The sequence below is a fragment of the Festucalex cinctus genome, chromosome 13 (assembly GCF_051991245.1).
Source record: "Festucalex cinctus isolate MCC-2025b chromosome 13, RoL_Fcin_1.0, whole genome shotgun sequence".
In the NCBI taxonomy this organism is placed as follows: domain Eukaryota; kingdom Metazoa; phylum Chordata; class Actinopteri; order Syngnathiformes; family Syngnathidae; genus Festucalex; species Festucalex cinctus.
In genome coordinates this window covers 17,489,911-17,514,957 of record NC_135423.1, presented here as the reverse complement: position 1 = coordinate 17,514,957, position 25,047 = coordinate 17,489,911, and the positions used below count along the sequence as shown (strand labels likewise).

The 25,047-nt window shown below is 37.7% G+C and overlaps 1 protein-coding gene across 2 annotated transcripts; it reads left to right on the top strand.

The window, feature by feature from the left end:
* The first annotated feature begins 259 nt into the window (after positions 1-259).
* On the top strand, positions 260-19,636 carry LOC144033407 (HHIP-like protein 1). 2 transcript variants are annotated; one of them, XM_077541473.1, is made up of 14 exons: positions 260-1,332; positions 6,588-6,852; positions 8,517-8,796; positions 8,883-9,008; positions 9,097-9,240; positions 11,272-11,384; positions 11,832-11,972; positions 12,576-12,650; positions 12,814-12,940; positions 13,027-13,172; positions 14,416-14,497; positions 14,838-14,920; positions 15,627-15,758; positions 16,061-16,208. In XM_077541473.1, the coding sequence occupies exons 1-13, from the start codon at positions 1,018-1,020 to the stop codon at positions 15,731-15,733; spliced, it is 2,004 nt and encodes a 667-aa protein (XP_077397599.1). In that variant the 5' UTR covers positions 260-1,017; the 3' UTR covers positions 15,734-15,758; positions 16,061-16,208. The 2 variants fall into 2 exon arrangements, with proteins under 2 accessions (XP_077397599.1, XP_077397598.1); XM_077541472.1 differs by lacking the exon at positions 15,627-15,758 and adding an exon at positions 18,697-19,636 and having other exon boundaries at positions 271-1,332; positions 16,061-16,312.
* Positions 19,637-25,047: the final 5,411 nt, after the last annotated feature.

The following is a 25,047-nucleotide window of genomic DNA, read 5'->3' as shown; positions in this document are numbered from 1 at the left end:
AAGATGAAAACACGTTTCATAACAGCTATTGTCAATTCTAACAAATATAACAGAACAGACACTAAAACGCAAAACTGTGGTGCTCACTTTCCCAATAAAAAACACACAACTTAAGACACGTCCTGATTCATCATCAGCCCAACAGTCACTCACACGCACGCACACACGTATGTGAACGCGTCTGTCTGGAAATGACAGAGACAAGAGAGCAGGTCTAGGAATGCTGAGGAGGGGAGAAAATGAGGAGGGGGAGTTGGAAAGTTGCAACTACAGGGCAACGTAGACCGCATGCTACGAGAAGGAATGCGTGTGTTTGTAGGCGAGCGGAGGGATAGAAGTGAGACCGGGACAGGAGGAGGTGGAGGAAAGACGCAACGAGGGGAGGGATCTAAAAGCGAGCTGCAGCGTGGCTCGCTGCATGTCTGAATGAAAGGACCCTCTCTCCCCTGCTGTCCATTCGCGAGCGAGCACATGTCCTGAGAAAACAAAACAGGAGCCGTCGTTTTTTAAGACCGAACGCTGAAAGCAGCTTTCATTTCCTTTTTTTGTGCGGTTTTCACCACCACTCGGAGGCTGGATTGTGTCTTTACCATGCGGCTGCTTTCGTCAGAATCGCTTAGCAAACAGAAAATGTTTTGTTTTGGAGAATTTCTCATGTGAGGGGAAGACACTTTTTTTCACGATTGAAGCTTAAGGAGACATTCTGGGGACACACTGAGGACTTTGTGGGCGACATCACTTGCAAATGCGCCTCAGATTTCCAAAATAAAGCACTGGAACTGCATGGAGCACTGGGACCTTTTTTTCTGTTTTCTTTTTACTTTCAGAGCAGCTTGTCAGGCAGGTGTGATATGTGAGCTGTCGGTCAATTTGCAAACAGGTGTGACGAGCGATGATTGATTCTCTCATGACACCTGTTCACTTCACATCACATACTTAGCATTGTCAAACTGACTCACTACAATACTAGCAAGTTAAGTCAAACCCTACTGAACTAAAAAAATAAAATAAAAAAAAATGACTTTATCAAAATGCACCTTGAACAAACATCAACTCCCGGGTTGGGACTTCCCTCCTCATCTCCTTATTACCATGCTGCTGCTGCTGCTCGCCCAAGTGGAGTGGGGGTGCTGTCATCCTCAGTGTTTGGATTACAAACCGCCGTTCGAGCCCCAGCAGCCATTGCGCTTCTGCAAGGAGTACGCCAAATTCGGATGCTGTGATGAGGAAATGGATCATCAGTTGTCAGTCAGGTTTTACGCCATCATGCAGCACTTTGATCATTCTGGTTATGTCACCTGCGCAAGGTACATACGCAGCATCCTCTGCCAGGTAAGCGTTCATTAAATTGTGATTGATGACTTCTGAAATGATGATGATTTTATTCATTTACCCCTATAATCATCCGACAAAGAAATACAACACACATTAGTGTTGTTCCGATACCGATACTGGTATCGGCAGAGGCTCCGCTACTGCTTTAAAACAGTGGTATCGGTGACTACTAACAAGTAACATGCCGATACCATTAATTCCAAGACTAATATAGGACTTTGGATGCAGCATCTTGAGTCTTGCTCGTGCACGACATTCACTAATATGTGACATGTTCACTGCAAGCCGATCTAAGATATCCTGTTGGCCCTTGAATGCTCTAAACCAATGGCAGGACAGCTTTTCATGTTGAGAAAAAAAACAAAACCTTAGGTATCGGTATGGTTTCGGCATCGGCCAATACTGCAAAGCTGGGTATGGGAATCGGCATCGGGAGCCAAAAAACTGTATCGGAACAACACTAGTAATAAGCATGTAATAAGCATTTAATAGTAATTTATATAGAATATCAATATTAGGCTACACCAAATTTGGATGCTGCGATGAGGAAATGGATCATCAGTTGTCAGTCAGGTTTTACTCTGTTATAGAATATTTTGATCATTCTGGTTAGGTCACCTGTGCAGCATCCTCTGCCAGGTAAGTGTTCATTATATTGTGATTGATTACTTCTGAAATGATGAGAATTTTATTCATTTACCCCTATAATCATATGACAAAGAAATACAACACACATTGTACTAAGCATGTAATAAGCATTTAATAGTAATTTATATAGAATATCAATATTAGGCTACACCAAATTTGGATGGTGTGATGAGGAAATGTATCATCAGGTTTTACTCTGTCCTAGAATACTTTGATCATTCTGGTTATGTCACCTGTGCAATGGACATAACGCAGCATCGCGTGCCAGGTCAGCATTCATTGTATTGTGATTGATGACTTCTGAAACGATGATGCTTATTTTACTCATTGGCCGCATGATCATACTACAAAGAAATACAACACACACATTGTAATAACCATGGAATAAGCATGTAATAGTAATTTAAATAGAATATCAATAGTACGCCAAATTTGGATGCTGTGATGAGGAAATTGATCATCAGTTGTCAGTCAAGTTTTACTCCATCACGTAGCACTTCATTCTAGTTATTTCACCTGTGCAAGGGACATAGGCTACGTCTGCCAGGTAAGCATTCAATATACTGTGATTCATAAATTCTGATAGTGATAGTGATAGTGATAGTGATTTTATTCATTGGCCATGATCATACTACAAGAAATAAACACACATATTGTAATAAGCATGTAATAAGCATGTAATAGTAGTTTATATAGAATAAATAAATAGTTTAATCACCCATCCATTTTCTATGTTGTCATTATTGGGGTCAAATATTAGATGGTGGCTATCCCGGTTGACTTTGGGCCAGAGGTGTGGTAAACCCTGAACTGGTCGCCAGTCAATCATTGGGCACATATTGATAATTTTGATAAGAAGTCACATTCACACCTATGAGCAATTTAGAGTTTTCGGTTAATCTAACCTAACAAAACATGCAAATTCCACCCACAAAGGCTGTATGGCGAGATTTGAACCCAGAACCTCAGACCTGTGAAGCAGACATGCAAACCAAATCACTGAGTAAACATGAAATTGATAATGTGATGTCTAGTTGACAAAAATACACTGTATGTTTTGTATATTAAATGTATACTGTGTTTGCCATATTATAGTAAAAGAAATATGTAGTTTAATTACATATTAATTGCAATGTATCCATGCAAAACATCATCTTTCAAATGAGCAAAATACTTTTGATTGACACGAGAGAAACCACAACACACACATTCAGCGTCTTATGTAATGTTTTTCGGACATGCGCTGCTGGTCTTTCAACTGCTTTCAACTTCTCATTAGAGGATTGAATGACCATATTAACGTGCACGCTACTTAAGTTCAGAAGCAGCAGACGCGGTCTGAATGGGTAGCACTTAAAGCTATTTTGAAAACAATGACTCACGCTGCGCCAGTCTGCTGCAATTTCCTCACAGAGGACTTGCAACCCTAATAAACAGCTGTCCATTTCCGCCCGGCTACATTTAGGTCTCTTTTCTGGTCCTGCATTGGAGCCTCGCTTGCACTCCAAACTCCCACGACTTGCTTCCTGGCACAGCGAGCCGTGACTCTAGTCCCGCCTTGCCGATTGCATAATTGGATCCTGGTTGTGCAACTCCAAACTGTAACCATATAATAATATATGTGTGAATTAAAAGGTGCCTAGTGCAATTAAAGATTGGCCCATAAACCTCAGATAGAATTTAACCCAGAAACTAAAAAGTGCATGATGTTAAGACAATGACATATCTTCTGACTCGTAAAGTATAGGTTTCTAACACTACGGTAATTACAGTCTACAGAGGTGCTTTCAAAGCATGAGGATAGCGCTTCTGGAGTCAATTGACAGTTACATTAGTAGAACTTTAAAAAAAAGGCAGTACAATTCAACGGCAAACTGATAATTATTTATTACTCAAAGTTTTTTTTGTCAGTTATTAATGGAAACTTAAAAGAAAGCCCACTTAGAGGACTTCCTGTATACATTTCTTTTGATGAAGCCACTACACTGGGAGTCCCTGTTCCAAGCATCACAGTGGGAGCCTCCTGGCACTGATCTCAATGAGAGTGAAAGAGATCCCCCACACAAACTTCATGGACCAAACAAACATCCACATCCTCTTCTGGCCAGGGGACAGGATATTATAATTTCCTCCGTGAGGGATGAAGAAATCAAAGAAAAAGTTTTGAAATGAGATAACAAATACATTGCACAGGAGATAAACTGATGTTGACACAACGGAAATAGAAACTTTCTATTATGGTTGGAGATATGTGTGCATGTGTTTATGTGTTTAAAACGGCCGTCCCTGAAATTAAAATTATACCATAGAAGAGTTACTGCATGTGTTTTTGGTCATGAAAGCGCAACATTCTAAAGTGTCTAATGTGGAAGTTTTAGAGTATGTTTTAGAGCATTTCTTGAAAAAGAAAAAAAAAAAGAAAAAAAGTATATTAGGGGTGTCAGGCAATTACATTTTTTAATCGTAATTAATCACGACTTCAACAGTAATTCACAATTAATTACACCTTTATATCTGTTCTAACTGTACAATAAAATAAGTTTATAAGTTTTCATACTTATAAACATAAAAGTGGAAAAATGATAAACTAATAGAAATATGGCTGCATCTTGTAGTCTAGTCACTGATACAGTAATGTCATAATAACTCATAAAATTGAGTTAGTGTAAAAACAAGTGTCATTGATTTGTGTTTGAGGTCATTTTCTGCCACTAGATGGCATAATTGCATTTGTAACTCATTGATGGCAGCTCAGTGCATTTTTCTTTTCATATTAAGCGATATCTAATTTTTAACATGATGTAACTTGTGAAATTCTGCACATTTGTAAAAATTGTAAAATACAGCTTGACCCCAGTCTCCACAAATATTAGTAGAATTATTACATTTATTATTGCTAAATTTTTACCTGGACATGTTGCAACTGGAATTTCCCCAGTACAGGCTTTTCAAGTAAGGTAGTCTATAATCAGGCGTTTTTAAAAAAATTGTGAGTTGAAAGGTACTTAAATTGACTCAAAATTGACACATTAATTATATATATAAACACTTTGTCAAAAAATTTAAATGATAGTCCACCAACACTGACAGCTTTGTCTTGTAGAAGGGGAATCTGTTTTTGATGAAGGGGCCATAAATCTAAAACATCTTCTGTCCACAACTCCCACACTGATCAAAGAATATTTATATTGTTTTGCTTGTCTGATGGCACAGATAATGGATAATTGTCACATTAATTAAAAGGGACATTAATTAAAAACCCCCAAAACAAAACATTCCATTTTTGGCTCATGTGAGAGATCATAAGCATTCTTAAAAACTCTAAACATCAGTTGTAAATAATAATAATAATAATAATAATAATAATAATAATAATAATAATAATAATAATAGAAACACAAATAAAACATATTCCATAATTAAAATGTCATTACTTAATAAAAAAATAAATAAACTGGGGACGTAAACACACTCAGACGATGATGCAATCTTGCTTTTCCATGGGTTAATAAATATGACAGTGCACCTAACCAAAAGTGTCATCAATCAAGATGAACAACCCTGATTTTTTTTTTTTGTCCGAAAAGGCATTTCCACTTCACAGCCTCAACCACACCATGGTTTGTATTTTGCGTCTCCATCCGCCTTTAGTTCACCCTTCTGGGTGTGGTTGAGAGCGTGGTTTCGACTTAATAACCGGCTGAACCTTGTCTTGGATCCATTTATACCATGCTACACTTACACAAGCGCACGCACACGCACACTCACACACACAAACTCAAGCTGTTCAACCAAACCAAAGGCCTGGCTGGACTTTGGTGAGGCAGCTGCAGGGGTATAAACACACACGTCCTCTATTTATGTATGTTGTTAGCTTTTACTCCTATATTGTCAAATTACTGCAGTGTTTATTTATTTTTGTGCGAAGAAAGACGTCCAGATTGCCAAACCAGCATTATGATATAATTCTTTACAGAACTAAGTAAATCATATATGACCACATTAAGACACAAAAATGTTAGTTGTTTTTTTTGTCCTCGTTCAGTCTAGTGGAAAGAAAACATCCCAAATCAACATTAAGGTATTTCTCTGCCACAGCTGTTTGCAGTATTCTGTTTGCATAATTTAATATAAATAGCATAAAAAGGTCATTCATTCATTCATTGTTTTTGTAGCATGAAGCCAAGTTTTCTGATGCAAACTGATGACATCATTGAGTTAGCTGGAAAACAGCTCAAAAATGAGTTGCTGTAAATATACCACGTGGGTGAACTTCTCATGGAATGATTTGTTTTGACTTGATTCATTGAGTTCATTTGAAAGTGCTGACAAATACTATCAATAAAATAAAGTAAATCTTAATTCTTCATCTCTGCAATTAATCTTCCAATTTTTCTGGGAAAAGTTTGGGAAAGCCAATTTCAGTGCTCACTGCAAGAACATTAATACATACGTCCAGTTTTATTCCTCCGAATGTTGGTTATCCCAAATGTAATTATCCCAAGCTTCTTTGTCTCTTGCAATATTGAGCTCACAATACAAGAATTTACAAATTTGAGACCGGTTAAGTAATTAATTAAACCTACATTTCTAACCCTGTGTAGGAGTGTTCCCCATATGCTGCCCACCTGTACGACGCAGAGGATGCAAACACACCCATGCGCATTTTGCCAGGACTGTGTGGCAACTATTGCAACGACTACTGGAACCAGTGTAGATACACACTGAGTCTCCTGCTGGAGGACCGAGGGAACCTAATGCAGTATGCAAATCTGTCAGCCACACTCGAGGAAGATCACAGACTGTTCTGCGAATTTCTGGAGCTGAAGGACAAACAGTACTGCTACCCTAATGTCTTGACAAATGAAGGTATGTCAACACAAACACAAGCCCGCCGTTAGAATCGAACACGCATGAAATGTGGAAAGTGAATGAGTACATGCCGGAACAAGTATCTTGTCACGTTCCTGTAATTTAATCACAACCAGTACCTAAGCAGTACCTACGGGCTGTAAAATAAATAAATAAATAAATAAATCACTTATTTATGTCAGGAATTTAATGATATCCAAACGTCTCAATATGATAAATATCACAATATGAACCTCATGAAACAATATTTATTACAATATCGTGGGGAGGTTGGTGATATTAAAAAAGCTCACAATACTGTATAAAAACTGCAGATATTGTTAAAAAAAAAAGAAGAAGAAGAAAAAGAAAAAGAAGAAGCTCATTTTGTTAAACACAATATTGTGCTTTTGTTTTGTACATAAAAGCAGTTACAAGGAAATAGGCTTGGCCAGTCAATTCATTCTCATGTGCACCTATTGACTCAACGGCGCAAATTAATATGCTCTATGACTATGTAGCTCTTTTTTAAAAAAAACATTTTTTTTTATTATTATTATTATTTTTTTTTTTAAATGAAGATGTTGAAAAACATTTGCCGGTATGTATGTTTTATGGGACCGATAATCGCTGCAGTATGTTTGGTTAGAAAATAGTTTTGTCCATGTGAGCAATAATCAGACCGGGTTTTCTCTTTGGACTGTTTAGTTTGGTTATAGTTTTTTTGTAGAAGAAAAAAATGCCAATAATATAAACCTGCACAATTACATGGAAACTTTGTGTCTATACAATGTTAATAGTAGTTCAAATAGGACAGGTAGTGATGGAAAAATGAAACGTCATGAACCACTTGCAATATGCTTTGACACCTCTAGATGGTGGTCTCGGTTTAAAGAAACAGAGGAAACTTAATTACTTTCTATTGTACTAGCTTTAATTTTTCCATCACATACTAGCATACATAAACAACCCACCATCACTAATAACACTAATATTGAGGCACTTACTTGCATACACACATTGTAAATCGAGTCAAACTCAAACGTGTTATGGTACTTTTCCATTCATCTGGCTTAAACATAGGTGGCCAAAACCATGCCTGTCATTAAAATTAAACTGTACTACTAAACTAACCACCAGAGGGTACTAGAACTGCACAAATGGAACGTAACCTCACCTTTTTTAACAGATGCACTGCTTTTAATATTGTGACATGAATTGATGATGACGATATTGTGCAAATTTTAATATTACAATATCACAACACTGACATTATCGTGATATCCTTAATTTATGGTGCATTTCATACACACTTTCATACGAAACTCAATATGATTCACAAACTAAATGAAAGTACAACATTGAAAAGTGAAAAAGAGATTTATGGGAAAAGTAAATGTACGTACAGTAAAAAATAAGATTTTCGAAAACTAGATTTTATAAATAATTTGAAATACCTTAATCATCTTTTAACCTGGATTTAAAAACATTTACACTTTTGTGTACTTTGATAATATGGAGGGATTGTATTATACACAAGTACAGACGAAAAAAACAGGGTGATTTTTGTGGGGCATATTATACACGTGAGTGTGTTATTCATCAGCTTTTAAAAGGCTGTTAAAAATATATTTGTAATATTTACACATTAATAGTTTGACACCCCTCTTGTCCATCTACAGAACTAAATGCTAACCTGGGTTTGGTTCGAGAGGATGCTGAGGGCTGCCTGGAGATATGCTTGCAGGAAGTTGCAAATGGGCTCCGGAACCCGGTGGCTATGGTCCACGCAGATGACGGAACGCACCGTTTCTTTGTTGCTGAGCAACTGGGCTACGTGTGGGTCTACCTGCCCAACGGATCCAGGATCGATCGTCCGTTCCTCAACCTCACTCGAGCTGTCCTGACATCACCTTGGGCTGGAGACGAAAGAGGTTTCCTATGCATAGCCCTGCATCCAAGGTTGGTACTCGCTTTTTTCATCTTCAACCACTGACAATTGAGGGTATCCAGTGTATGTTTGACTGCGAACTTTTGTCCTTATGTAGGTTCACCACTGTGAGGAAAGCGTATGTTTACTACTCGGTGTCCGTCAAGAAGGAGGAAAGGATACGCATCAGCGAGTTCACACTGTCGGCACATGATGACAACCAACTTGACCACAACTCAGAGAGGTGATGGGGGAGGATGCTGTATTATTTTGGGCCATATTTGCACACTGTTTACTGATTTGCACATGCTTGTTTTCACAATTTAATGCAGAACCCTCCTGGAGCTGGTGGAGCCAGCATCCAATCACAATGGGGGGCAGCTTTTGTTTGGCCATGATGGATATTTGTACATATTCATTGGAGATGGTGGCCGAGCTGGGGACCCTTTTGGAAAATTTGGCAACTCGCAGAACAAGTGAGTATTACCAAATCATTGTGTGACTCACAAGTGCTTGTGAGAGATATATTTGTGTTAAATAATACTTGTGCTTCATTTGACTTGATTGTAGCACACATCACAGCTTCCCTTATACTGAAGCAATGATTTTTATTATGCTTACGAACTGTTGTCCTCCCATATAAGCACAGTTATTAACCACACCTAATAAAAGCTCTTGTTAAACGTGTTGACTGATACTGATCATGGAAGTGCTATTTAATAAGATGCATTTAGATTTAAAAGCACATTGACTCACTGAATTCCAAATCAATAAAAGACTAAGTTCAAGATCTCTATTTTTGTGTCCAGTCTAGCGCAATGTGTGTCTAAATCTGTGCGGAGGTAGGTTAGACCTTGTGTTGGTATTTTCGCAAGAAAACAGAACAAGAAACTTAAGAAGGAAGGGGGTAATTTTTTCCATGACTGTAAATTTCTTGAATCATTGTGTGACTTGATGATTGAGGTGACAGTTTAAAGGTGCTTTGAGTGAAAGTAGAAACGACTGATTGAAGTGAAGCACATTGGTTATTTTTGCATGCATCGCCACAAGTTACTTGTATGGTTTGTTTGGCACAGGTTTTACACCGGATGCGCTTCCTGACACAAACCACATTTATTTATTTATTTATTTATTTATTTATTTATTATTTTGGCTTGGGAACAGCAGTGGCTGGTGTTGTGGCACTAGCCTAGAATGGCCCTTGTACCATCTTTTTCTCCTCCTTTTTTGTGTGACCTACCGGCTGCTAGATGATGCTGAATGGATCGATCCGTTTTATGCAGGAACGATTCTTCTGTGCAATAGTGGAGTTTCATTTACAACCGTGGCCATCTGCATTACAAGGAATATTTATTGAAGCTTGCAGTCAAGCAGAACGAGCGTTAAAGAGGGGAATGACACAAGAGAAGAAAAAAAGAGACTAGAGAGGAAAATAAATGACGAAACAGCACTAGCTGTAAACAAAACATTGGAGTTGAGGTCTATACGGGACAGTAGTGCTACAGCCTACGAGGGAAGGATGTAAGATAGGACAGTTCAGGTCACTGTCTCCAAGTACAGGTCGCATAGGCGCAAAAAAAATAATAATCCAATTTGGGTCACATTTGCCTGTAGTGTGAACCTCCATCTGAAAGGCAACAAACAAAATATTAATATGTTCATGCAGTGAAACTTATGTCAGGAGAATATGACCTAATCTCATATTAAATGGATTTCTTAAAATGACTGCAGACATACAGTAATTGCCTTTACTGTTTTAATAAACATTGTTACTCACCTTTGAAATCACGTAAAAGCATGACCTAGCAATTTAATAGATAGTTTCCTCTGGCTGTTTTTATTTCCATATGTTACAGTATGCAATTTAAAAACCAATGAATTTTATTAAATGTCATCACTCATTCTGATTAAGCCACAATGTCTCCAGGCAAAAGCAGGCAACGTGGCTATGACTCATCTGCTCGTATTTAAAGAATAATGTCACGTAACACTTTCATCATAAATAGCAACCAAAACAAGCGCATGTCACGACTCACTCTTTAAATTACGCTCGTTTGAAATAAATAGGACGTATTTCACCTTCATGCACTATAATCTTCATTATTAATCTCTGTCTGGTGAAAACCTCCAATAAAAAACATGAATGTAGCATCTTTTTAGTGGTTTAGTGATTGCAACCTGAAACCACCTAGCCAGACAGCTACAGTCTCTGAGTGGTTGTGTTGACACGCAGTTTAACTGTTGGGAATGAAGGAGGATACACTTGGCCAAGTCTAATATTGACACTACACATTGCGGGCTGCCACACTTCGGTATTTGGACGGTTGTGAGGAGGTGAGTTTAGGGAGAGAAAAGGGCTAAATGGTAGCTGCCGTCTACTGAAGCCGGTTGGATAATTCAATCCAAGAGGTGTATCAGTTTTAGTTAATTGTTTCCGGTCTTGCTAAAGTAGAAAAAATAAAACGTCATCAAGACACAATCTATATTCTAACACTCTACCTTCGTAGGTCAACCCTCCTTGGCAAGGTGCTACGTGTTGATGTTAACAACAACGATGATGGTGCCCCATACAGCATCCCTTCAGACAACCCATTTCTAGGAGAGAAGGGGAGCCTCCCAGGTACATGCTTAACTCATTCAAAACCAAAAACATGTAAAAACATATTTTATTACTTTGTTCTTCACTCCCAAAAACGTGTTTGTAAGTTTTTGCAAGAGCATACAGAAGGCTATGATGCAGCTTTTGACATGAAGAGGTGGCTTAAAGCAATGGTAGTTATTACAAAAACGGCCAGCAGGTTGCAGAAGAGCAGAAGAGATCACAGAGCATGTTGCAACAAGCTCTTTTTGTCAGTGTTTTTACCTGTGATCTGAATAAGGACGAAACTGAGCTATATTCCAACGCTAATTGCTGCAAAACGGAAACAGACACAAATATACTTTTTTCTGATGAAAGAAGAGACTAATCTTTCTTTTGGTAGAGAATGTGTTAACAGTCTTACACTAATTTTACAAACATTTCAATGCATACTTTCATTCATTTGTATGTGTAAATGTCCCCTTGCAGAGATTTATGCGTACGGTGTGCGCAACATGTGGCGTTGCTCTATTGACCGTGGAGACCCAAAGACCGGTTTTGGCCAAGGCCGGATGTTTTGTGGTGATGTTGGGCAGAACAAATATGAGGAAATAGACATCATAATTAAAGGTACATTGATTTTTTTTCCCCCTTCCATTGTTATAGCTCTGACTAAAAAAAAAAAAAAAAGCTTATGTATACGGTTATTAACAAATTTATCAGACCACCATAACCAATTAAAGAGGAAGTCAACATTAAACATTTATTGACAATTATATGTTATTTGTGACCTAACTTGTCTAAACATGACATTCTGTTCTGATTAATATTACATTTGTGGATATAAGTTATCCAGCAAAATGCAGCTGTTTTTAGCCAATCTCAGGGTGCGGCCATTTTGCCACTTACTGTCGAGCGAAGATGACATCACAGTTGCTCAGGTCTCAGGTAACAACCAGTCACATTCAGACTTCAGAAAACAGGGGAGTTGTGATTCTTCGTTGCCTGAGCCCTGAGCAACTGTGATGTCATCTTCACTCGACAGCAAGTGGCAAAACGGCCACCCCCTGAGATGGATAAAAATCGATGGATGTTGCTGCATAACTCATATTCCACTCAGACAATTATAACCAAAATACTGTATTTTGAACTAGTGGGGCTGCATAGGACATATTATTATGAAGTGTGATTTAATTTTATAGATGTTCAGTTAACAATGCCATGTGTTTGAAGGAGGCAATTACGGATGGAGGGCAAAAGAAGGCTTCAGCTGCTATGATCGCAAACTCTGTCGCAACTCATCATTGGGTGAGGCAGTTTGATTTCATTTTGTGTTCACTTGTACTGTGCTGCAGCGAACGTTGCTGCAAAATCATCGAGAAGTTTTCCTTGATGCTAAATATGGCACTCTGAAAAACACTCAAAATCATTCAATTCAAAACACTCACTTGATGTACTGTTTGTTACATAGATGACATCTTGCCTATCTTTGCCTACCCCCATAAGTTGGGCAAATCAGTAACAGGGGGATACATCTACAGAGGTTGCCAGATGCCCAATCTGAATGGACTGTACATCTTTGGGGACTTCATGAGTGGGTGCGTACTTCTGATGTGCTGGCAAGTAGTAACGTTCCTGCAGCTCTTATTACAGCCGTTTGAACGCATGTGTGATTGCTTCCCAGGCGTCTGATGTCCTTGAAGGAGAATGTGGCAACAGGTGAATGGGAGTACAACGAAATTTGCATGGGACGAGACCAGACCTGCAGCTTTCCCAAACTTGTTAACACCTACTATAAATACATCATTTCTTTTGCAGAGGATGAGGCTGGTAAGGATTCAGTTTCTGGTTATTTGTAGATGGCGTAAATGTAGTTCGGGTCTACTGAAGATGATGAACTAAAGTAGATTTGAAGTTTTTCCTCAGTCCTATAAAGCAATCATTTAGCCTAATCTGCTACAATAATCCCTGTTGTGTTGTACTAGCCTGTAGTCTTGTTCTAGGTAGTGCTAAGCCCGTTTGTCTCTCAGCGCCGGCCAGCATTCAATCTTATTCGTTTGTTGCTAGGATGGCGTTAGAGACCAACAGCGAGGGAGCAGCAAATATTCCTGTTGCTATAGCAGGCCAAATATTCCAATACACACACAACTATTTCCAGGTGTCTGCTCAAATGTTGTGCGTACGTAGCTTCTGCAAATGTGCAATCCTCACGTAAAAGGGAGATGGGACATCACATCGTAACATTCCTTTCTGACAATATGCATTGGCACAATCTGATTCTGAAAGGGAAAATTGTTCTTCGTTTTCAACAGTCAATTCAACACCAAATTGTGCACGGCCCTGCATTATTTATTTTGATTGTTCACTGTCGTTCAAAAGTTAGCACATAACTTTTCTTTTCACTGTTAAAGCCACAACCAGATGCAGTTTTCAACCATTCCATCATTTTCTATACTTCTTATGCTAATTAGGGTGACAGCTGAACTGGAGCCTCTCACAGGTGATTTCGGGCAAGAGGTAGACACTCAACTGGTCATCAGTCATAAAGCTCATGTGGACAAATCACCATATACACTCAATACACTATACAATCACCATTCACACCTAAGAAGGTCGAAACCCTGATTCAAACCACCAACCTCAGAAATATGAGACGGATGAGCTAACCACCATTCCGACATGTCCGCCAACGTCTTGACAAAACATTCACAGAGACAACACTTTTGTATCAGTTTTAGTGACAATGTTTGCTTCTAGGCCATCACTTAACGATAATAATAAAAAAAATAAAAAAAAGTAGTAAAACACTACAGATTTTACTGGCATCAACATCTGAATATATTGATATTGTAGTTATTATTTTCTGGGTTGAATTAACTGTAACTGGTTTACTATATAAATACAATTGAGTTGAGTTGAGTTGAGTTGAGTTGAGTAATAAACCCTTTTTCCAACAAAAAATCTATTGACAAATAATAAATACATTTTACTGTTTAATTTCTTTATTTTATTTTATTTTTGTCTCCAAATGTTTTATCTAATTTTGTCTCGTGCTTTCCTCTCCATTAATAAGGTGAATTGTACTTCCTTGCCACGGGTGCCCCAAGTGCAACAGCCAGAGCAGGAATTATCTACAAAATCATGGATCCCTCCAGGTGAGCACTGTCACACACCTTCCACTGCACTTTCAGGCATGTGAAGTGTATTTGTTGCTGTTGTGTGTTCCATTGAGCGATCCACCGTGAGTGCGACCACATTCTGTACATGTAATGACAACTCCCATTTGGTATCAAAATGAAAATGTGCATTATGTGCTTTAAACAAGAAGCAAACAAAAACAAAAAATCAATAACAAAAAAAAGATCCACTATTTAGTGAACTCCAAGGGCAGATTTAACTACAATGACCACAATCACACAAAAAAAAATAAAAATAAAAATAAAAATGCCCAATATAAATACTGTAGTTTCACGATTGTCTTCATGTTTCTCATAGGCGGGCAGCACCAGGTAGATGTGCCATCAAGCCCTCCCCAGTAAAGATAAAGGGAAAACTTTTTCACTTCTATCCCAAAGAAGGTAAGATAAACCTGCTAACTAACTCCTTCCATACTTTTTATTTTAAATGACCTCATTTGATCTAACAGTACGTTTTGATTTTCTTAAGTTCCATTCCGATAGAGTGCCAGTATTTGTTTCAAGTTGAATCAGAATCATCACACTTTTTAGTCAACCTTGAGTTTGGTGTTGGTTGCAGTGCAAGTCAAAGCGAGGTACATTGCTGTCCATTGATTAGTCAACGGCTAGTGATACCAGTTTTTTTTTTTTTTTTTCAGACCGATACCAGTACGAGTACTCAGCTCTTGAGTAGTCACCAATACCAAGACCTAGTACCGATATCACTTTAACTTTTGATAAATAAAATTCCCTCACCCCCCCCAAAAAAGACAAATCATTTTAAAGAAAGGCCCAATAATGCATTTTTCCTTAAAATTGCATGAAATTAATAGCAATTTTCTATTCTTCTATAGTTCCTGATTGTAAAACGGCCACAAGAGGGTGGTCGATACTGGTATCGGCCACTGTCGCGAGTACCGATACCTTGAAATAAGGCCGGGTATGAGCCCGATACCAACACCTGGTATCGATACTCGCCCATCCCTGCTGTAATTATCTGTCTTCTTCAGGGATGGCACTACACCGGGACTATGCGGTGCTGTAGCCCCATCAGAAATCTGGCATTTTACTTGATATTCTAAAATATATTTATAAATTGTTTTCTCAGCCCCCACTATGTATCGGTCAAGCCTCCCTTTAGCCCCGGGAGGGAAAAAATCCTGGAGCCGTGCCTCGCCTTCTTCCAGGTTACAGCGTAACTATTTTAATGGGTAGAATCAATGCTGGATTTCCGCTCCAGGTACTGTCAGCACTTGCACTGCACTGTGTCGTATTTCTTTTCTCTGTTTGGAAAATTGTTGTTGCTGGTATGGTTGATGTCACTACTTAGCGCCATATAACATCACATCTTTACAAGCTAGTACTGTATAATGAGCGTTAGCACATCTGAATTGCAACGTCTCAAACTGAAGTGTACAGAAATGAGTGGAAACGCATTGAAAGATCTTAATAAGTTGTGTAAACTATCTATCCAAGTATGAAAATATATCATACCAGCCAGTCGATAACTATGTCCCAATTGATTGCTTTTATTGTTGGCAGAATTCGTAATTGATAAGAGAACTACGACGACACCCGTTCCCACGACAACCACAAGAAAAATTCAACCAACACGAAAAACAACCAGAAAAACCACAACTCCATCACCAAGAACAAGAAAAGCCTCGCCCCCACCACCAACACCTGCACCTACGAGAAAACAAAGAAGGACACCCCCACCAACAATAAGAACAACACCAGCAACAATAGCTCGCACCACCTTGGCATCCACTGTGGTCAAAGCTACACCCACCGGTAGGCTTACTGGTCCACCCGTCTACCAAAATAAGTCCATTGTTAGGACTAACATTCAATCCACCAGTCGAGCTGCGCACATCAACGTCACACCGGACATTTTCTTCTGCACCACTTTAGCTTTACTCTACATTTTAAGATGCTCTTAGCTATTTACATGGGCTACGTCTTACAGTCAGCCCAAAAATGTCTTTACAATAATGTTCAATGCAGCTCCACTAATCTTAATATGGCATTCTGATTAATATTGAGTTGGTGTAATATGAATTAAGCAGCCAAATCCACCAGTTTTTATCTATATCAAGGGGCGGCCATTTTGCCACTTGCCAATGACAGATCACAGTAGCTTAAGGTTCAGTTAACGACCAATCATGGCTCACCTCTTTCAGTTGACAGCAAGTGGCAAAATGGCTGCCCCTGAGATGAATCAAAACAGGCGGCTTTTGCTGCTTAACTCATATTCCACAAATACAATATTAATCAGTATGCCTTGTTTAGACTTTTTCGGGGCACATACAACATATTGTAATAAAATTGTTTGGGTTGACTTCCTCTTTCATGTTTAAAATGTTAGTTGTTTGCAATTGCAACCCAGCTGCTATGTGTCTTGCTTACAAATAACTGAAAGATCAAGATCAACAAATCTCAGACGCATATTCCAGGGATTTATTTATATTTATAAAGTAAATTATGAATCAATATAAATAGTTTGATGTTTGTTTGGTTTTTTTTTTTTTTCAAATCTATATCAGAGATGATTTTTTTTTAAATGATATATTCATTGGACCTATTTTTAATTTTACGTTCTAGCTTTTGTTTGTGATTTAATGTGTTTCAGGCTATATTTAAAATGATCATGACTCAAATCTGATGACGGTTCATTCATATTGCACAAAATGTTATGAACTTAAGTTTTACATTTTTTATATATAATTGAATGACTTTAAATTACTTCAGTTGAACTGATATATCTTTATGTAGAATAATGAATTTTAAAGTGCCTGTAGTCTCCGGTTCGAGTCCAGGCTCGGACCTTCCTGGGTGGAGTTTGCATGTTCTCCCCGTGCCCGCGTGGGTCTTCTCCGGGTACTCCGGTCTCCTCCCACATTCCAAAGACATGCATGGCAGGTTAATTGGGCGCTCCGAATTGTCCCTAGGTGTGCTTGTGCGTGTGTGTGGATGGTTGTTCGTCTCCGTGTGCCCTGCGATTGGTTGGCAACCAGTCCAGGGTGTCCCCCGCCTACTGCCCAGAGCCAGCTGAGATAGGCGCCAGCAGCCCCCGCGACCCTTGTGAGGAATAAGCGGTCAAGAAAATGGATGGATGGATGGAAGTGCCTGTAAAGCAGTGCTTCTCAGTTATTATTTTTTGGGGAAGAAGAAGGAATAAGAAAATATTTTGCGCTCCCCCAAACTCTGCTGTGACTATAAATAGTACCATTTGTCTATAAAATTGTTTTAAGCTAAAACAAAACAAAACAAAAAGTTGTAAATTTGTTGTAAGTAGACCTCTGCAGAGGAGTTCATATACTCCTTTTCTCTCACAATCAGAGCATCACTGCCACCTAATGTAGTGGATGTGTAATTACACATTTTTCTAGTATGCAAAAAAAATAAAAAATAAACAAAAAAAACCTAAATTTGGCACACCACATTAAATAGTGTTGTTATCAAAATTGCTAAAGTTCAATGAAAAAAATCATCTCGCATATAAAAGGAGGCTTCAAAATTGTAAATAAAAAAATGAAGATGTAGGCGTGTCCATTGAATACCTTAGTTGAAACTACACGATGATCAACTGTTAAGTGTCAAATCAAATTCCACTGACAGTAACAAATCTCTAAATTTATTTTGCAGGGTCTTTCAAAATGTATTTGTCACTTTTCTTTACACATAAGACAATCACAGGCATGTAATTCTGCTAAACATCCGTTTTTATTTTCATCATTCAGTATTCTTAAAGTTTAGTCAGAATTATTATGGTTTACACAAAATCAAATTCAATATTCAACTGCATTGTTTTCCACTGATTATATGTTCTCGTGATAAAACCAGGTGTTGTAGTGGATGTACTGTAGATTGCAGTGTAAATGCCACTTAACTGTGTGCTAACCTTTGGTTGGTACACGAGTCTCAATCATGTTGTCTACACATTGTGCCTTTTTCATGTTGAGATTTGCACTACTTTCATTTAAATCAGTTACATTGGCATTATTTATTTGGAATAAATGTTTCTGCACCAGCCTCAGTTTGGACATTGATCCTTGTGTGTTTGTGTTTACGGGTTTCTTCAACTGTGTTACCTTGAATAGCTTCAATGATCAGTAATGATAAAGGATTTCTTTTTGAAACTACCAGTAAAGAGGGTGATTCTGTCTCTCCCTCAGGTTATCGCTCGGCTGTCTACACCACAGCCTCGTCTCGGACTCAAACCCCAACCGCCACTTGGACAAGGAGACACATGAGACCCCCTCTACCCCACCCTACTCCATTAACCCACCCACAGCCTCCCCCTCCTCTGTCCACAAAGCAAACCTACAAACCTTTGACCACTGCACGTTATCCTGAACATCCGAGGAGGTGGACAACCCCGCGGCCACCATATTGGACCCCGAAGCCCACACCCTTTAAACCCCAGAGAACCCTGATAAATACCACTCAGACAAAAACACAGGAGGGGAAGCTCGGGTTAGGAGAGAAGACTGACGACACAGAGGGGCATGAAGGCAACCAGGTGAATAAAAGCCCCAGGGGAGGACGCGGAGGTTACGGTTACAAACGAATAAGAGGAAGTGGAAGGATGCGTGTCGGCTCGGTCCGTCTGGTAAGCGCAGACGGTCTACCGGACCGAGGCCGAGTTGAGATCTTTATCCGTGGGGAGTGGGGGACCGTGTGCGACGATCTTTTCACCACTAAGGCGGGCACGGTGGTGTGTCGACAGCTGGGTTTCAGGACTGCGCTGGGTATATTCAAGAGGGCCGGGCTGGGCCAGGCGGACAGTAGCGTCAGGATCTACTTGGACGACGTGGAGTGTGAGGGCTGGGAGAGGTCGCTGCTTGAGTGCAAGCGGTCCAGAGTTGGGAAGCACAACTGTTCACACGCAGAGGATGTGGGGGTAATCTGTGGTTAGGCTTGGTACGAAGACGATAAAAGTACCGTACTGTACGCACGGAGTCCAAAACTGCTAGAAGGTTTAATAGTTACCAGATAAATATTATATACAGTATGTTGTCACAACCATTCCGCTTCTTTTAAAGAGGAAGTCAACCCCCCAAAAAATTCTTGACAATGTTTTGTTCTATGCAGCCCCACTAGTCTAAATACGGTTTTCTGGTTAATTAATAATGTGTTAGTGGAATCTGATTTAAGCAGCAAAATCTAGCTGCTTTTATCAACATCAGAAAGCGGCCATTTTGCCACTTGCTGTCAAGTGAAAATGGCATCACAATTGTGCAGGTCTCAGGTAACAACCTATCAGCTCAGCTTCAGAAAACAGGTGAGCTGTGATTGGTTGACAGTAAGTGACAAAATGGCCACCTACTGAGATGGACAAAAACGGCTGGATTATGCTGCATAATTCATATTCCACAAATGTAATATTAATGAGAATGTCAAGTTTAGACTAGTAAGGTGACATAAAACATATAATTGTCAAGAAATGTTTAAGGTTGACTTCACCTTTAACCATTTTAGAAGTATTTCCATATTTTACACGCTGCGTTGAAAACTGGCAGGTCATGCATGTGGTACCTTAATTCACCTCTTAATACCGCCACTATCAGATCACAATTAGAGAACCATTCATAGTAATATCTGGAAAAAACAGGCAGCATAACAGTACACAACTGTAACATATTCACAATAAATACCATAAATAATCACGATAAATTGTGATGACTGCATTTATTATTCAGCATTGATCGCTTCAGACATGTTTTTCTCATCCAAGTTGGCAATAACAAATTTTGTTCTGTCCAACCAATCAGAGAAAGTAAAAATGCTGACATCATAATGAGCCAGCTACTTGGTTGGCTCTGTGAGAACAAATTTGAAATTGTTGAAGTTAAAGTTACATCAGCCAGTGCTACTGTGTTGATTACAAATGAAAATGACAGCACAAGGAAGACATCTGATAGGACAAAAACATGTTACATCCACATACATGAACTAGATGCAGTGCGGCAAAGAGAAATGCTACTAAATAAAGAGAAAATAATGTTAATAGGAATAAATTCATACAATTTAATAGGACAATTATTAGAGTTATGTTTTTCCAGTAAATGTAGGTCTGTCGTTCTTATAGTGTTGACCCTGACGCTGACTTCTCACCACTGGCTGACAAAAGCTCCAAGTGCATCTTTATATGATACTGATAACACACATGACGAATATGTTACCAATAATGTAGTAATGAATAAAATCCAGTGCATTCATTTTTAACCACCAGCTGTCTCTGCAGGTTTGGGTTTGAGTTATTTGTCAGATCGCTTTCCAGGAAAAAGTACAACGTTGGTTTACAGTCAAATGTTATCTGGGATGATATTTGTATTATCATTATTATTATTTAAATGTGTATTTTCAGCAGGACTATCTTTTGACAGTTTTCAGATGTTATATTCTATTGAATGTACTACAAAAAAAATCAAGGAAAAGGAAAATGCTGGACATTCTGTATTTTGAATGTAATTTACTGAGCAACGAATGTTTGTGATGTTAATAAAGATAACTGCAAAATGTATCTCTTTTTCTCTTGTATGTTTGTTTATTATGAATTTTTATAAAATGGTATCAAATATAAAACATTGAATTCACGATTTGGGCTTAAAAAACATTGGTGTATCAAAGAAAGATGTGAAGGACTTTTAACAGTAATGCTATTACAGTATGAATGAAAACTGCGTGTTGTTATTTATGGGCAAAGTGTGAATGTGCAATTAACTTTTGTTACAAATCATTTTACCTAACAACAGTCTTTTTTTTTTTCGACTTCTCAAGAGCCCGGCGGGCGGTAAGTACAACGTGCCACATTCATGCTTTTGTTTATTAGCTTTGCAGCTTACATTTAAACAGACCTGCCATAAAATCTTGACCACTTGCACTATATAATGAGATGACTCAATAGAAGAGCTGCGTATAAACTTCTGCTGAGTCAAATGGTCTATATAAACACATACTGTGCAGTTTCCACAGTATAGCAGATGTTGTAACATATTCCACTTGGACTCACTAATTATGTTGATTACATGAAACATATACTCTCCATGAACCATATGGAAAAAAAAAACATCCTGCAGTCCCAGACAGCAACGCATGGGAGAGCCAAAACACTGTTCAGTCATTTATTACTGCATGAGTGGTTTTGCCCCAGATTCCTACTTAGAGATTTGTTCTGTGAATGGATATTCATACAGATGCATCTGTTCTAATAATTTTCCAGTCTTTGTTGTCCTTTTAATACAATTTACATTGACATGTTGCACTGAATTATTGTAGTATAATTTAATACTTTTAATAGCTACTAGACGAGGGAGAGGATGGCAAAGGAAGTGTAAGAATGAGTAATTATTGCCATGATTATTACCAACAGCTATTTCTGATCAGAAATTATGAGCATTATAATAAACTATACGTGTCATGAAATAAAACGTGCCATCTGTGAAACTGCTTTGTATGACTCGCTATTTTTCTCTCACTTTTGGGAAAACTACAGTGTAAATCAGAGCCCTGACGCTTAAACTAAAACATTGCTACAGTTTGTTAGTTTGCTTGCTAGTTATTTATATATATATATATATATATATATATATATATATATATATATATATATATATATATATATATATATATATATATATATATATATATATATGTATATATATATATATGATAAATAATGAGCACTGGTGCTTTGCATGTATTTCTTAGGAATCATGAAGCTGTATTTGTTTGCATTATTTTAAATTCTTTTTTATTTTTAATATGTGTAGTAAGTATGGTACAAAATGGTCTAATTAAATTAATTAAATCTTCTGTAAATTAATTTACATTAAATTATTTTTTTTAATAATCTTTTTTTTTTTTTAAATCAAAACAATTAGTCTCAGTTTACATGTTCAAAAGGGAGCCGGAAGAAGTTAAAAACTTATCTAGTCCTACCCCTATACATTGTATATTTAGACTTGTTTCATGATTGATACAATACTAGGTTAATGTTTTTCAAAAAGAAAATGTATAAACCTGGTCATGTATACAAGTGTACTTAGACATGCCTACTTTTGCCAGCAACATATGTACATAAAATTCTTACATATACCATAATACATTTAAAAATCATATTCTCATACTCACATATACAATTTTCATGATCTTGTCTGACATAAGAATTTTTATTTATTTTTTTTAACTTTGCTTTTAAACAATTTTCTAAATTCAACAAGTGAGTCACATCTTTCCAGGTCAATTCCCAAATTATTCCACAAATTAACACCTAGAAACACACCTTTGCTTAAAGTGATAGTTCGGATTTTTGGACATGAATCTCTATTTCATCCTCACCTCCAGTGTGTGAGATCATCACTGACTTACCCCTGACAGCGTTCTGTGACATGAATTCTGGTCCAGTGTTGGACAAGAGGAAAATAGTCCAGCAAGTTGGCTGGGGTCTGAAATAAAGCGTTTTTCTTCTAAAAACAATTTGTGTTCAAAATAGTGATACATTTGCATACAAAACTCCCTTCGGAAAAAAAGTCAGACTCCATTACTGCCGGGCACTATTTTTCTGCTCGTTCGTATCACTGTGCAACAAGGGTTGGTATTTGTTTTTTTTGTTTTTTTGTTTTTATGCATTTCCCCAGATTTCCACACAATAGGTCAGATATGGTAATAATAATGAACTGTATAATGTATATAATGATTTCATGTTCATGACATCCTTAATTTTAGAGAGTATCCCCATGATTTTCTACATTTTCCTTTTAACATTTTCTATGTGTGGCTTCCAACATAATTTATCATCAATAACTACTCCAAGAAATTTGTTTTCGTACACCCTTTCTATTTCAATTGAATTCACCATAATTTTAACTTGATGAGTGATTTGTCTAGTACCAAAAACTATGAACTTGGTTTTATTTAAATTTAATGTTAATTTGTTCATGTCAAATACATGTTTTAATGTATTCAATTCATACTCCACAATAGTCAGAAGCTGCTTCAGGTTTTCTAATTATATTGATGGATAAAAGCACGTTTACATGTTTAGAGCAAGTGAATTTTAAATGGATTATTAATTTGCATTTTTGTATCCTAATGTTCACATACACTTAATCTTATGAAAATTATATATTTGGAAATTATTATCGTCTCATTTGTTGAGGTTTTGGCGCACGAGATTGGGACCTGGAGCTATTTAAGTTTCATAAATGACTCTAAATAAATATCCTAAATCCAAGTGAATGTCCATGAAAGTTGTTTTCTTTTTAAAACACAAAGAGACTGCTTGTCTTTCACGTCAAACCAAGTTTGACAATTTGGTTATTTATAGCTGGTATAAAAAGTCTACACACCCTGTTCAAATTTCAGGTTTTTGCGATATAAAGGAAATGAGACCAAAAAAACTAGAAGTAAAAATAAACAACTGAGATAATATGTTGCACAAGTGAGCATTTCGTCTTGTAACTGGGGACGTAACTCTTCAGATTAACCAATCACACTCAAGCACATTTTCCCATGTATTTGGGAGATTTTGTTCTGGCCTGAAGAAACCAAGGACGAACTTTCTGGGCCATAATTCCAAAATGTAAGTTAGGTCCAAACACATCGGTGCTCATCACCAGAAGACTTGGTACCTATAATGAAGCATGGTAGTGACAGCATCCATCTTGCTTTGGGGCTTCCCCCCCCTCTGCTGCAACTGGAGAACCTTAATGTGGAGGAAATTATGAACCATTCCAAATAGCAGTCTGCACTGTCATAAAACTTTCAGGCTTCTTCTAGAGAACAAAATGAATGAATGAATGAATGAATGAATGAATGAATGAATGAATGAATGAATGATGTGTTTGGTTAATTCTGAACACAACAAGAGTCGAAGTTAATATCCCCTGTAGTTATTTGGCCATTATGGAGAGAAGCAGCTGACTGTAAGAGGGTGATCATTTGCTCATATAAGTTGTCTTACTCCACCCCCCTCACCACCCCTACACTTCTGAAATAACGGCCAGAACCCTGCGGCTCACCACGGATCTTCATGATATTGGTGTTTAGCATTGGATTAGGCAGATGTTAAAGCTCCTTTTCCACAGCACTTGGTCTATTCGCCTCAGTGGTGGTCGATTTTCCACGACACTTTCCACTATTACCTCAGTCGCCCGAATGAAACCACATTAAATGTATTAAAAGGAGACATCCTGTCACACTTGAATTCCAACAAACCCAGCAACATGAAACATAACATCATCTCACACTCACCCAATCATAGCGGCTTCCCTCATTTGTATTATAAAGTCATGGTTCAGACATAAACAGAATCAAATGTTATTTGTGTTTTTATTCACTTTGAGGTATGTTTGGGTAAGATGTGACCAGAATTATTTTTGCATTATTATTATTATTATTATTATTATTATTATTATTATTATTATTATTATTATTATTATTAATATTATTATTATTATTATTATTATTATTATTATTATTATTATTATTAGTAGTAGTAGTAGTAGTAGTAGTAGTACATT

Excerpts from the sequence above, each read along its gene's own strand:
- LOC144033407 (XM_077541472.1), top strand. The coding sequence starts at position 1,018 with ATGACTTTATCAAAATGCACCTTGAACAAACATCAACTCCCGGGTTGG. Across the intron at positions 8,797-8,882 it reads TGCATAGCCCTGCATCCAAG|GTTCACCACTGTGAGGAAAG; the intron begins GTTGGTACTCGC and ends GTCCTTATGTAG. Across the intron at positions 12,941-13,026 it reads TTTGGGGACTTCATGAGTGG|GCGTCTGATGTCCTTGAAGG; the intron begins GTGCGTACTTCT and ends ATTGCTTCCCAG.